This window comes from Gymnoscopelus microlampas (assembly GCF_963454915.1).
Source record: "Gymnoscopelus microlampas genome assembly, chromosome: 19".
In the NCBI taxonomy this organism is placed as follows: Eukaryota; Metazoa; Chordata; class Actinopteri; order Myctophiformes; family Myctophidae; genus Gymnoscopelus; species Gymnoscopelus microlampas.
The window spans coordinates 23,230,014-23,243,552 of NC_139956.1; the positions used below are offsets into that span (position 1 = coordinate 23,230,014).

General features: G+C 41.9%; 2 protein-coding genes across 2 annotated transcripts; one reads left to right on the top strand and one right to left on the bottom strand.

Annotated features, from left to right (window-relative positions):
* Positions 1–784: 784 nt before the first annotated feature.
* On the top strand, positions 785–2,039 carry gpha2 (glycoprotein hormone subunit alpha 2; the record flags this gene model as incomplete). Its single annotated transcript, XM_084042938.1, has 3 exons — positions 785–914; positions 1,378–1,562; positions 1,935–2,039. The coding sequence occupies exons 1-3, from the start codon at positions 794–796 to the stop codon at positions 2,037–2,039; spliced, it is 411 nt and encodes a 136-aa protein (XP_083899064.1). The 5' UTR covers positions 785–793.
* A 3,224-nt stretch (positions 2,040–5,263) lies between these two features.
* On the bottom strand, positions 5,264–10,652 carry LOC311034887 (glycoprotein hormone beta-5-like; the record flags this gene model as incomplete). The annotated part of the gene is made up of 3 exons (XM_084042918.1): positions 10,533–10,652; positions 7,457–7,667; positions 5,264–5,452 (listed from the first exon to the last, which is right to left on the bottom strand). Exons 2-3 carry the CDS (start codon positions 7,664–7,666, stop codon positions 5,264–5,266), a joined length of 399 nt encoding a protein of 132 aa, XP_083899044.1. The 5' UTR covers position 7,667; positions 10,533–10,652.
* Between the last annotated feature and the right edge of the window lie 2,887 nt (positions 10,653–13,539).

Consider the following 13,539-nt stretch of genomic DNA (forward strand, 5'->3'; position numbering starts at 1 on the left):
TGTCATTATATAGGCAAAACCTTTCAAAAGTGTTAAACAAATAGAAAAACTAGCTTATTTACAATCTCACAACGTGTCACATCACTACATGTGTATAAAATAAGGCTCAAGGGGCTGAACTGCTCCTCTTTTTGCTGGAGACACCCTGGAACCCCTCAAAGACCCCTGGGGGTCCCCAGACACCACTTTGAGAACCAGTGTATACATGCAGGCCACACAGCAACAGCATTCTAAGTGTCTGTCTCTGTCTCAGAGTGAGACTAACATAGTATCTCCTGTATGTATATGGCTGCACATTCACATTTGTGCGCTCGTGCGTGTATGTGTGTACATGTGTCTGCAGGTAGCTGACACACATGGGCCTGATTGCAATGATAAAGACGCCATTGTTTTTATCCACATTAGCTGTTATCCAACTGAGTGACACACAGACAGACATTGAAAGGTGGGAATTCACCTTAGCTAGAGAGATAAGGGCTCTTGAATGGATTCCCATTTCGGTGATAATGTATAAGATTGCCATATTATCTGTCAATTCTTATTAGATCCAGATTGGTAGATACAACTTCATCAGTTATGGACATTAAATTGTAATTTTTTTACCACATTAAACCGATGATAGAAACATAAATTGAAAAGTAGCAAAGATAGCAGATCAGCTATTTTCACTATTTGTTGTACGACAAAGTAAGTGTGGTTTTAATTAATTAATCAATTAATTGAATTAATGTCAATCCAGCAGCTTATTCATAACACTGATTGCGCTGTTCGTCCTTTCCAGGCTGCTGTCCAAATGTCCCTGTGCACAGCCTCTCACGTTTGCCTGCTGGTCCTACCAGTGATGTCATTGCTGCTTCTATTCTCTCCCATTGGCTGGAGCTTAGATGGCCACACCCCAGGATGTCACCTATACCGTAAGTTACATACACTCACACACGCTCACACACGCACACGCGCACGCACACACACACACACACACACACACACACACACACACACACACACACACACACACACACACACACACACACACACACACACACACACACACACACACACACACACACACACACACACACACACACACACACACAGGACGGCAGACGCACATGTACACAAAAAGATCACAAACATTCTTCGGAAAGTCTTCAAACATAAGCCCATGCATCACCTCGCCTACGATGCTGGAGAGAGGTGGTTCCACCAAATAATGCACACAAATCTCACAAAACAGCATGTCCCCCAAACACATTAGTATTGAACACCACCAGAACATCAGTCCCCACTCATCCTCATTCATCCCTATTTCCCTCCCATCGTCTCTCTCTCTCTCTTTCTCTCTCTCCCCCTCCCTCCCTGTCTTTCCTGTCTGTACAGCCTTCAACGTGACCATCCGCAGTGACCGCCGTGGGACGTGTAAGGGCACCCACCTGGTCTACGCCTGTGTGGGCTACTGCGAGTCCAGTGCCTTCCCGTCCAGGTACTCTGTGCTGGTGGCGTCCAACTTCACTCACAACATCACCTCTGCTTCACGATGCTGCACCATCAGCAAGGAGGCTAAGGTGAGCCGAAGGAACAACGAACGAAGGGAGGGGAGGGATGTATAGAAGGATAGATTTGGGAGGAATAGCTAAGTGAACGGAGGGAATAAATGTCTCTAAGTGACTTGATGGTTGGATGGATGGATGGATGGATGGATGGATGGATGGATGGATGGATGGATGGATGGATGGACGGACGGATGGATGGACGGATGGATGGACGGATGGATGGATGGATGGATGGATGGATGAGAACCACTGGATTAAAGGACAGATAGATGGAAGAGAGATTGTAGATGGCATACTGATAGAATACTCTGATCACGGTACTGTTGGTTTGCTTCCATTGCTTCCATTGTCCGTTAATTGTTTGCCCCACTTTATTCCCCCCAGATCAAAGTTCGCCTGGACTGTCCTCGAGGACGTCACCATGACAACATGGAGATCCTGACGGCGAGGGCGTGCCGCTGCGACATGTGTCGCAAGTCACGTTACTGACACGCCAAGGATCACACTTTAACCTCCTCGCCAAAGAGACTCGGGGTGCAACAATGAATCGAACTAATCGATCCTAAAAAGAAAATATTGATCCCTATTTTGGACATGTTTTAGGTGAAAGGTTTCCCAAAAAAAATCAAAAAATGTATTTTAAGTGAATAGCAGATCTACAAGCTCACACCTGTTGCATCAGTGTTGTAAGCTTGTAGGTCTGCTATCTTCAGGGTTTTTTTGCGTGACACTGTTGCGGAATATTAAACAACTCATGGTTAATGGATTCATTGATATGTAAAAACGTTTGAGGAAAAAAACTATAGCTTCTCCATTATTTGAGTAGCCTAATCGATAAATAATCACTAAGAACATAATATTTACAGCTCTAAAAGAAACACAGACAAGAGACAATGGATCACCTTCCAACCTTTCACAACGCCTTGTGTTGTGAGCTTGTACTGTAGATCAGCTATTTTCACAACATTGTCACAGATTATGTCATGTCCAGAATAGACCAATTATTTGTTTACTAACATTGAGCCTGGACGCACAGGTGATTGTTTCACGCAATCAATTCCCAACCTGTTTCGGGGTGCACTGGTTTCAGCACACCCCAACCCCCTCTTGTGTGTGTTGGCTAGTGAGACGCGTCCTAACGAGACCTGATATAATGGGTTTCGTTGCACGCATACTGGCTGCGTGCAGCCAGTATGACGTCGTCTGTTAAGGGGTCTATAGGGATGCTAGGTTCATGTGGTTAATGTTTCAAACTCTTTCAGAGACTACCAGGAATCTCTTCACTTTTATTTCAATTCTGTAGATTCTTTTTTACAAACATGAGGGAACCTTTTGATTTCTGAACCTTTTTGAAAATTGTATTTATTTAAAATGAAAAATTATTTAGCACTCCTACAACAGGCTACTGGCCCAGTGTTTTATTCAATATTCTTTTTGATGAAAGAGTAAACAGTAGGCTTGTTGGAGAGGAGAAGAACGAAGACACTGCACTGAAATGCACAATTATGGCATTTATTAAAACAGAACGAAAACTTTCTCTGGGTGGGGTCACATTCCTTCAATACAAAAAAACACACCATTTAGATAGGGTAGGGGTAGGGGTGAGCTATCTTGAGAAGGTTGATAGTTGAATCAAGGTTTAAAATGTTGATAGCCGTGATTTTGAGACCGAATTCTGGTATGCATCTATACTGAAGTTGAGTTCCCCCTGTGAACAATGTTATTAATATGAATTCTCACAACTGACCAACTTAAGCCCGATTTGTATACTTTGTCATATGACAGTGTCGTCTGCCGAAAAATGTTCACAACATGTAGCGGATGCGATGTGTTGTGAGTTTGTAGGTCTTGTACGGCCGCGATGGAACATAAATTAGGCTTTACCATCATTAATGCAATTTGAATATGTCACTTGAATGGACTTGAGACTGGAAAACTGCATGTACATTTAACCACTAAATATAAATCAGACACTAACGAATGTACAAAACTTTATTTATATTTATGAATTTGACATTCTGTAAATATCTAGAGAAAAGATAACGGTGGCGATGTTGACATAGAAAATGAGAAAGAATGCACTGTACTGTACCAAGTTTGAATAAATCGTTATTATATAAAACCATGTGAACTTTGACTGCTTTTTCCAAACCCTGACTGCGTTTCTCATACTTGATGTAAGCTACATTACGTTACAGTGGCACTGTATTGGTTAAACGTGACACCAAAAGACTAAACAGAAACCCAAGTAGTACCCCGCACAGGGAAAAGCATTGCAGGGTATTGTAATCAGTCCTGCTTGTATTAGCATTTAAAAAAAGAACAAACATTGTAAAACAGCTTAAAACTGTCAAACTAATCAGATAATTAACATTGTTAAATGTATGACTGACAATATCTTCTACTCATGACATTACATTTACATGACTATATATATAAACCAAAAATAAGCCTGAAGGAAAATAATCCACAAGTGTACATGACATACGGTGAAACTCCTGACTAACATAATTGTTGTGGTATTAGTTGAGTACATTTTCCTCTGCATTTACCCATGAGCTATTTAGTTATACCAGTGGGCAACTCATTTTTTAACAACACCCAACCAGGCAGTTTGTGTTCAGTGTCTTGCTCAAGGACACTAAGCGAGGAGGACCGGGGATTGAACCAGGAATCTTCCATTTCGTAGGTAGCTGCTCAACCTCCTGAACTACTGCTGCCCGCACATACAGTATTTACCATTGCATCTTGCAATACGTTAGTAGGCCTAATGTGCTTTGACAAGTTGTGTAGCTCTGTGGGATCAAACATGACAATCTAAACTGAATAATGTGGCCCCTTAAATTTAATAAACAAACTGCTGAAAACTGGAAAGTCTCAGTAAATATAATTAAATGGATGAAGCAATTACAACATTTTTAAACAGCCGCTTGCCAGGCACACTCAGAACACTATAATGTTTGATGGAATGCTGTCATTGAAATGAGCGTTGGCTTGGCAAATAATACTGAGAAGGTTCATGCGTTTCCTCTGGTTAAGCCTGGAAACAACTACAAGAGAGATGCTCACCCTGCCGCTGTCAGCCCTGCACAGCACACTCCTATCCAAAGCATTGAATATGAACCATATTTAGGCAATGTTTGTAACTATATAATATTTGTTCAGGTAGTACAACAAGTAAATAGGCTAGTTTATAGTACTAGGGGGACAACATTATTGGATTAATCAATGCTCTGATCATGTCAGCCCAGGAATCCTACCAAAATGATGGAGTTGATGGAGAACATTTATTTATTTATTCATGTATTTATTATCTTCTCAGAATTTTTGGCAGTCTCCACTGTGGCAGCTCTTACATATTAGAGACTGGCAGGAAAGCCAGAGCAGCCTTGCCAGCCTCATCTCTCCTGGGTAGGCAACTGATCATTACCACCAAGTTTAATAAATATCTGCCCCTCTGTTCTCAAGTTAATGTCTGTGTCCACCTGTACTGCAGATCCCTGATAAAAGGTCAGGTCAACTAAGTATGTAGGGTTCAAGGGGTTAACGCACACACTCACACAGAAAAGATCACACTCTATAAAAGCCAGTGTTTCATTTAGTATTCGGATTCGCATTATTATTATTAGCGCTATTTTATTAGATTGATTGATAGATTCTTGGTAGCCTATCACAGTTTGTAAAACAAAACATCTGAACAAACAAAACTGCCGTCAGAAAGTCTCACACTCTGTGTCTTGTGTGGAGCAGACGGCACAGTGGCAGTGCAGTGCCATGGGGTAGTGGTACAGTGGCGAGACGTCGGGCTGGCAGCCTGCCAGACGCACCGTCATTTGGCGCGTCCGGCTGTACGTGCACACGCGGTGGTGGCGGTGGATGTAGGGAGGGTCTGGCACAGGCCTCTGTGGAACACACCAAGTGGTACACATGAATATGAGGGTGGTATACTGTGTGTGTGTGTGTGTGTGTGTGTGTGTGTGTGTGTGTGTGTGTGTGTGTGTGTGTGTGTGTGTGTGTGTGTGTGTGTGTGTGTGTGTGTGTGTGCGTGTGCGTGTGCGTGTGCGTGTGCGCGTGTGCGCGTGTGTGTGTGTGTGAGAGAGAGAGATATGTGTAATGAATAATCCCTCACGAACACACATTTTCTTTCCAAATCTCTTCAGCTTGTAAACAATTTATTTTAGGTTTTATTTAAAGGGATATTTCACTTTCAAACAGGTTTGGGGTACTTACTTTTACTTTTACTCTGGCTTTTACTTTTACTCTGGCTTTTGTGATCACCCCAGACATTTTCTAAGTTGCTTGATTCAGTATTTAGATATTTGATATTCATTTTATCAGACACGCCCCCTTCCTATACAAATCCATTGTAACTTCAAACTCCATTTTATCCATGTTAGATTCATTGAAAACACCCATCCTTGGTTCTGGTGACTGATAGTGTCCTTCTAATACGTGAGGGGGCGAATGGTGATTGATCTTCATAATAATGCTACAGTCCATACGTTTTTTGTCCATTATCTCCCTCACCCATTGGAGAGAGGTCATTGCAACGTTGTCTGAACTACAATAAAGACAGCGGTACACTGGATACATCCAATCAGTCTGCTTAAAATAACTTTATTGCCACTGTTTACGTGTCCTACCCGACACCAGGGTCTAAACTTCTCATAGGAAGATTTATGGGGTGGCATATCTGAATGGTGAGAGAGCCTTCCTGGGGAACCGCAGGACTGGATGTCCCAGGTATGAATCCAGGCTTGGCCAGCAATGTGTTGAATATGACTGGTTGAAGTGTCTTTGGGCAAAACACCTAACTGCCATACGCCCTTGTGGGCAGTGATCAGCTTGGTTGAGCTGAGACTGATTTCCCCCGTGGGAGTCAGTAGGTCAATATTGTAGTAGTATGGAGACCACTTCCAATCACTGCAGATGTACTGGTTATATTGCATATCTCTGCTTTAACCGGATGTGACTATAAAAACAAAATGATCTTCAACATAATGCGATGCTTTGAACCAAGCAACATACGGCTTGTTAGAAGAGACTTGGGATTAGACAGTGAGCGTTGTTTTGGAGTTTATACACAGATGTTTTATATATATTTTTGCTCCACAGCATATTTGTTGCTTTATTGCTGAAGTTCTTGTAGCTGCTGTAGCTTTTGTATTAAAACCCATTAAAAGGCATCTGTGTCATTTTAGATTTCTTTGGCTGTTAATAAATAGCAGATATACAAGCTCATAGCGCGTCACTTCGAGCTTGTAGATCTGCTATTTTTGAAAAACCTTGAAAATGTGTAAATGTTTTACTCAAATCTTTGCTTCTGGGGTCCTGTGAAACAAAATATTTTGAGATGGTGCTCCTTGACATGAAATAGTGTGAGAACAACTGAAATAGCAATATACATTTTTCAGAAAACTGTTAGATTTAGAAGACATTTATAGAATCGGTAGAAGGTTGGGAGGAACCACAACCTTGGTGCTCTGCTCAAGGGCTCCTAAGTGATACTAGGGTCCTCTATTTTCCCCACCCAGACTGTAACTTCCCATGGGATGCAAATTGGCTCTGGTCCCAAGCCTGCATGTGCTGCATGTCCCTGTTAGAGCAGTGGTTCTCAAAGTGGGGTTTGGGGACCGCCAGGGGTCCTTGAGGGGATACCAGGGGGCTCCCAGCAAAATGAGGAACAATTTAAACACTTAAATTCTTTACACTTAATTTTTCCTATTTGAAAATAGCCGATCTACAAGCTCACAAACGCATCGCATCAAGGCGAGTTTTGAGCTTGTAGATCGGCTATTTTCAGAAAATGTTGAGACAAGTTGACAAATCTTCTCTCAATTTGGGGGTCCTTGACATGTGACAGTGGTTTGAGAACCACTGTGTTAGTGAGAGTGTTAAGTGTTTACCTCCCAGGTGTGGCAGCGTCCCCAGCAAGCCTCTGTGGTGACTTTCTGTCCCCTGCAGCCGGGCTTCTGAGCCACGAAGGAGAACTCTCGCACCGCACAGCCCCTGAAACCGTGAAGGCTCGTCGTTGTTGTCGTCACCGCTGCACATAACGCCGCTGCCCCGACGACCAGGAGACACAGGAGTGAGAGACAGGGGGAGCACAAATGCATCCTAGGAGGAGGAGAGAGGCAGAGATAAACAGAGATGGAGAGAGAGAGAGAGACAGACAACTAAAGTGAAAGAGGCATGTTTTAGTACAGTGATTCTCAACCTGTTGGTTCCCCAAATGCAACCCGATCGCCAGAGGAAACGTTCTCATTGAACGTTTTTCAACGTTTCTCAAAATCCGTGCATAGACTACTGGAAAACCACAAATTCCGTGCATAGCCGCCTCGCATCTCCCCCATTGTGACTAAACCGCGCAGGGAATTGTCGCCGTGTGAAGGACCACCGAGCGAGCTAAAGCGAGCGAGTTGCCGTCCTGAACATTGCGCATTCCCTTGAGCCTACTCAGCGGCGTTTGAGTTACGTACCGATAGGCACAGAATCGTAAATTTTGTTGTGGGGACTTCTCTACTTCCTGGTTTTTCCGGGTTGCGACTGGTTACGCCCACCGTGGGACTCCCCGTACATATGCACGGAATTTGGGGGTTTCTAGGCGACTATGCACGGAATGACGTGCACAAATCCGTGCAATGTATACTAGGGGGCCGTATACACTGAACAGTGTATACACTGAACAGTGTATACAGGGTATCTGGACATTTCTAAAGTGACAATTTAAGGACTTTTAATAACTTTTTAATACTGCAAAAAGACTATTACTGCATCAAAAGTAATCAACAAACTATACATACAAAATTGTCAAACATTGGCCAAATTGTGAAATATTACCTGAGAAAGAGGCAAAAATAAGTATTTAATAGCTGATCTACATACATCCACAACGCCAATGCGATGCGTTGTGAGCATGTAGATTGGCTATTTTCACATTCATCTGTGGTACCAAGTCAAAGGAAAATGTAATGCCTCATCTCCTACATTTCAAGTGCTCATCAGTGTGAGGGATCCCCAGTTCAAATATGATTATTTTGGGGGGTCACGGCCTGAAAAGTTTGAGAACCACTGTTTTAGTAAACATGGCTCCTACTGTATACAGCCTATCTACTCTACTTGAATTCCTATCTAAAGAAGAAGTATTATTTAACTTGGAAATATCTTCATAACTGCGTGAGCTTAGTACAAAAATCTGCTGAATATGAATGAATGGGGCCAATACATTTGGCTGAGAGCCTGAGGCCAGACAAGGAGATACGTCTTCTAGATCAGTGGTTCTCAATCTGTGGGTCGGACCCCCACGGGGGGTCCCCAGATGATAGTAAAGTGACAATTTAAGGACTTTTCAGACCTTTTTAAAACCTAAAAAAAAGAGGGGGAAAATGAAGAAAAGGGAAAAAATACCATTACTGCATCAAAAATAATCAACAAACTATACTATACAAACTGGCCGAACATTGTCCAAATTGTCAAATAAAGAGGCAAACATTGTGAAAATAGCAGATTTACAAGCTCTTTACAGTGCTGTGGGAACTGAATGTAATATGCCTCAACTCCTACAATTATAAGTGATTGTCAGGGTGGGGGGTCCCCAGTTCAAATATGATTATTTTGGGCGGTCCCTAGTTAAAATATGATTATTTGAGGGGGGGGGGGGGTCCCTTATTTTGGGGGGTCCCCAATGCAAATATGATTATCACCCTGTTTTCTCCACAGTGCCCTGCCCTCTAATGGCCGTTATGGCTACTGCATTGCCGTGCGTAATGATGCGCATTGATAGGACTTTAGATCGGGCGTTAGCTCTGTTCCATATGTTACTTTCCCTCCGTTGCCCGAACACCTGCGGTAGCGCAGCGGCTGCAGCCTCTCGTCTCTAGTAAAAAATAAAAATACACTTTCACAACTCACCAAAAAAAAAGAGACGGTGTTACGATGTTGAAAGCCTACTTCCCTTAGTGGGAACACTCGGAGCCCCCCTCCTCACGTTTAAAATACACTTTTTGGCCAGAAAAGAAAATATTTCACCGGATGGAAAATAATTGTAGTTATTCCACTGCGCCCCCTACAGATCTTGTCAATAGAAGAATTCCATTCATTGGATCTGTTTAGTGTAGAGCATACCTGCAACCTCAGACCGTCCAATAACAGGATATTTTTTCCCAGGGGGGGCCGGGGCTCTTGACCACGCTGGGGGTCCTCCCCCCCAGAATATTTTTAACAGAGTTGATGTAATTTCCAGTATTCTGGTGGATTTTGGGAGTTTGACACTTTTATCAGGCTTTACTTACATAGGATCCATTATAAAGTTAAAAGTAGCAATAAAAGAGCTATATTTAATAATAACATTTTGCTGGGGACCCGACCCCTGGACCCCCCCACCCCCCCCCCCCCCCCCAAGGACCCCTGGGGGTCCTCGGCCGCTGCGCTACCGCAGGTGTTCAGGCAACGGTTCGAAAGTATCCTAGTGTTCAGGCAAACTCCAGTCCTTACGCTATGGACCAAAAGTGACGACTCAAGATACTGCATTATTCAACTTAAAAATTATTTCAACAAGACACATTTTGATTGTCTTAAAGACAGCGCTTTTAAGTTAACCTATTGCAATACAAGTTCTCAAACGTCAAGTCTATTTAGTACATTAGTACTACGTGACGTATCTTATTTAAACGTAGGCTATTTTAAAGACATTTCTTCCTCTTCACCTGATCATTTGGCACCTCAAGTCAACACGCGCAAAAAAAAACATGAGAAAGAAACCTACTCATAAAGTCACACACCAAAACACCATCCAAAATAACAACTAAGACAGACTGGCGGTTAAAACAACATTGATATCATATGAGTAAAATAAGAAAAGCAGGCAATAACTTTTGTTGTAAAATAAGTGTTTAATATATACCCTGGGTTTTGGCAGGAATTAAATACTAGCTTATACTGAGATCGCTTTAGGTGGAAATGTTCAATAATGTATGATCCTACCTTTTGTTTCAGCTGTCAAGAGGTTTTCAGCAGTTTCAAGTCCTCTTTCTCTCTCTCTCTCTCTCTCTCTCACACACACACTCTCTCACTCACTCTCTCTCTTCCAGCAGTAGATGTCTGTCTGTCTGTCTGTCCTGGACAACAATCAGGGAATGGAACCAATCTGTCCTTGTATGTTGTTGTTTTTAGAAAGCCATTAGGGCGGACGGACACTCTGACATCATAGCAATTATAATGAAATGCCATTAAGAGTCCCCAAGCCAGAAATAATGCCTGGCGACTCCCTGGAAAATACAGATGCTGCTTGTCAATATTGTCTTAACCTCTGACTGTATCTGTGTGTGTGTGTGTGTGTGTGTGTGTGTGTGTGTGTGTGTGTGTGTGTGTGTGTGTGTGTGTGTATATATATATATATATATATATATATATATATATATACACACACACACACATATGTATATATATATACATACATATAACTAATACAGGAATACAGACCTATTACTGGTATCTTAAAAAGAATAATCATTGACACGTTTCATGATTTTAAGTGTTAAATTGTTGCTCTGGAGAGAATATGGTGAACGGACCCATCCATCCAAGATGTCAAAAGTTAAATTAACTGTCCATATTTTTCTGTGTAATTGTGCAAGGCATTTTGCACAAGGCAGGCATGCTTATGGATCGAGATTGATTTGAATTTGAATTGTTGAATTGAAATCAAAATATGACACCCAGTCCCCTGGCACAAAACAGCAGAGATTAAGACACACACATATAAAAATAGCACTCAGACACCCCAAGTGTTTTCTCAAAGTGAAGTTTCATTTGTAGCACATAGGGTACTTTTTTCCTTCATTCTACACCCCCCCCATATCCTGTAATGTTACATACAGCAGTAATCCACTCTACATTCGACCCCCACCCCCCATACACACACACAGCTGTGTTGGTCCCCAAAATATACATCTTCATCACGTCTTACTCGTCGTCGTCATCATCATCATTATCTCTAAGGTTTTTCTTCAATATGACAAACACAGACCATTGGGCAGCCAGTGCAAATCTATAGAGATTCAGTGAAATTGCTACGTAATGCGGTTGTAGTTAAAATTATATTCTCCATCCGCTAATGTTGCTCTGACTTATTGCCATTCTCTCCTTTACTAGTTCTACTTTGTTTTCTTTCTCACAACAACTGTTTCCTCTGTCTCTCTCATCCCTCTTGTCATTATGACTGTTATGGTTGTTAAGGGCTACTTTCACTCAAGTCATTACTCGTTACTGTACACTTCCTCTGTCAAAAGAGATGCAAATGCTCCATGGACAGGACCAGTACCGCAGAATAAAACCAGTGTTGTACAATAAGTTGTCTTTGAGGCGATTCTAGATCTCTTCATGAACACTCTCTCTCTCTCTCTGTCTCTCTTCTTTCTCTTTCTGCAATGTTCTGGAGTGAAATGGGGCTCCAGATCACAGAATTCCAGAACGTCCATTTTTCTAGAACAGCGGGTGTTGGGGGGTCTTTTTTTTCTTTTCTCTTTACCCAGGTCAGCTGACAATGACAATCAAGAGGGACGGTGTGTAAACTAGCAAAAATAAATCACAAATTAAGCTAAGCCACATGAGTGGAGTTCCTTTTCTTCTCACAGGAGATGAAAATGGTTGATCATAAGTGATCCTGAATGAAAACGGTTTGGGAATCCAATCAAATACTTAAGATTGTTTAATTCTTGTCTGCCTGGATTGCCAGTCAGGTGGATTTAGAAGTTTTGGAACGTCTGTTGACAAACTCAGTCAATACCAAACAAATAATTTATCTGGAGAAGGGACCCCTGTTGGTCCAAAAGACTGTGAAAGGACACAGCCACATTTTGTGAAAACAAGTGAACTTTTTGTAGACTCAGTTTATGGTTTGATGTGATATGCTATTCTCTAAACATGTATTTTGGGTTAGACTACTATTTATTTTAGGGGACCTCAGCAACTCTTTAACTTAGGCCTGTTCTTAAGAGAACATTTAAAATAAAATAAAATAGAAAACAACTGCTGGTTTGAAGGATTCTGAACATTTGGTTACTAAACTACCAAGCAACAAGCTCAGTGTCTTGAGCATAAATGCAACAATCAATCAAAAGTTAAGTTACATTCAGATTCAAACCCTGTTTGGAGAGAAGGAGAGAGAGAGAAATAGAAGCAAAGAGAGAAATAATTGTCCTCTCCTTCTTGGTCACTCTATATCCACACACAAATCTCCTGTTCATCCACTGGACAGTCACGCAGGTACACACTCAGACACGCACGCACGTACGCACACACGCATGCGCGCGCGTACGTACACACGCACACACACACGCGAGCGAGTACGCACGCACGCATGCCGCACGCTCACACACACAGCCTGACCATCATCGTCAAACAAAGTAACAATTCCTGATCAAATAGAAAATAAATAGCATCGGTATCAGTTTACACAAAATGAGCAAGATAATACAAAAAAACAAGAAAAAAAAAACTTAAATACAAAAACATAATCATTTTCATCAAATGAATTTACACGTATAGTACCTTTAAGACAATGTGAATATCAAGGACATATAGCTCAACTGGAGTCAAACAAAGAGAGGCCGGGTGGACATTTGAATGTGACATCCACATAATTAAACCCCTAAAAAACACACATATCCTGAAAGAATGAAAATATTGCTAAAATAAGTTTTTTTTTTCTTTTTTTTTTCTGGAGTCCTCCCCCTCTTCTACATCCCAATCGTCCATTGCAATGGTCAGACAAGAATAAACAGATGCTTGTTTTGTTCACATTGAAAACAAAGTTATTGTCGCTCTGCCGTATAGCAGCGCTAATGTCTGCTGAGCTCAGAGGAAAATAGACGCTCCAGGTTTGGAAATCAAACTGGATTTCTGTGTTTGTCTTTTGGCTTTCCAAACACTTGTGGTGCAATTCATTCTTGTTACAGTGGCGTCCATGTTAGGTAGGGCTCGCCGCTTC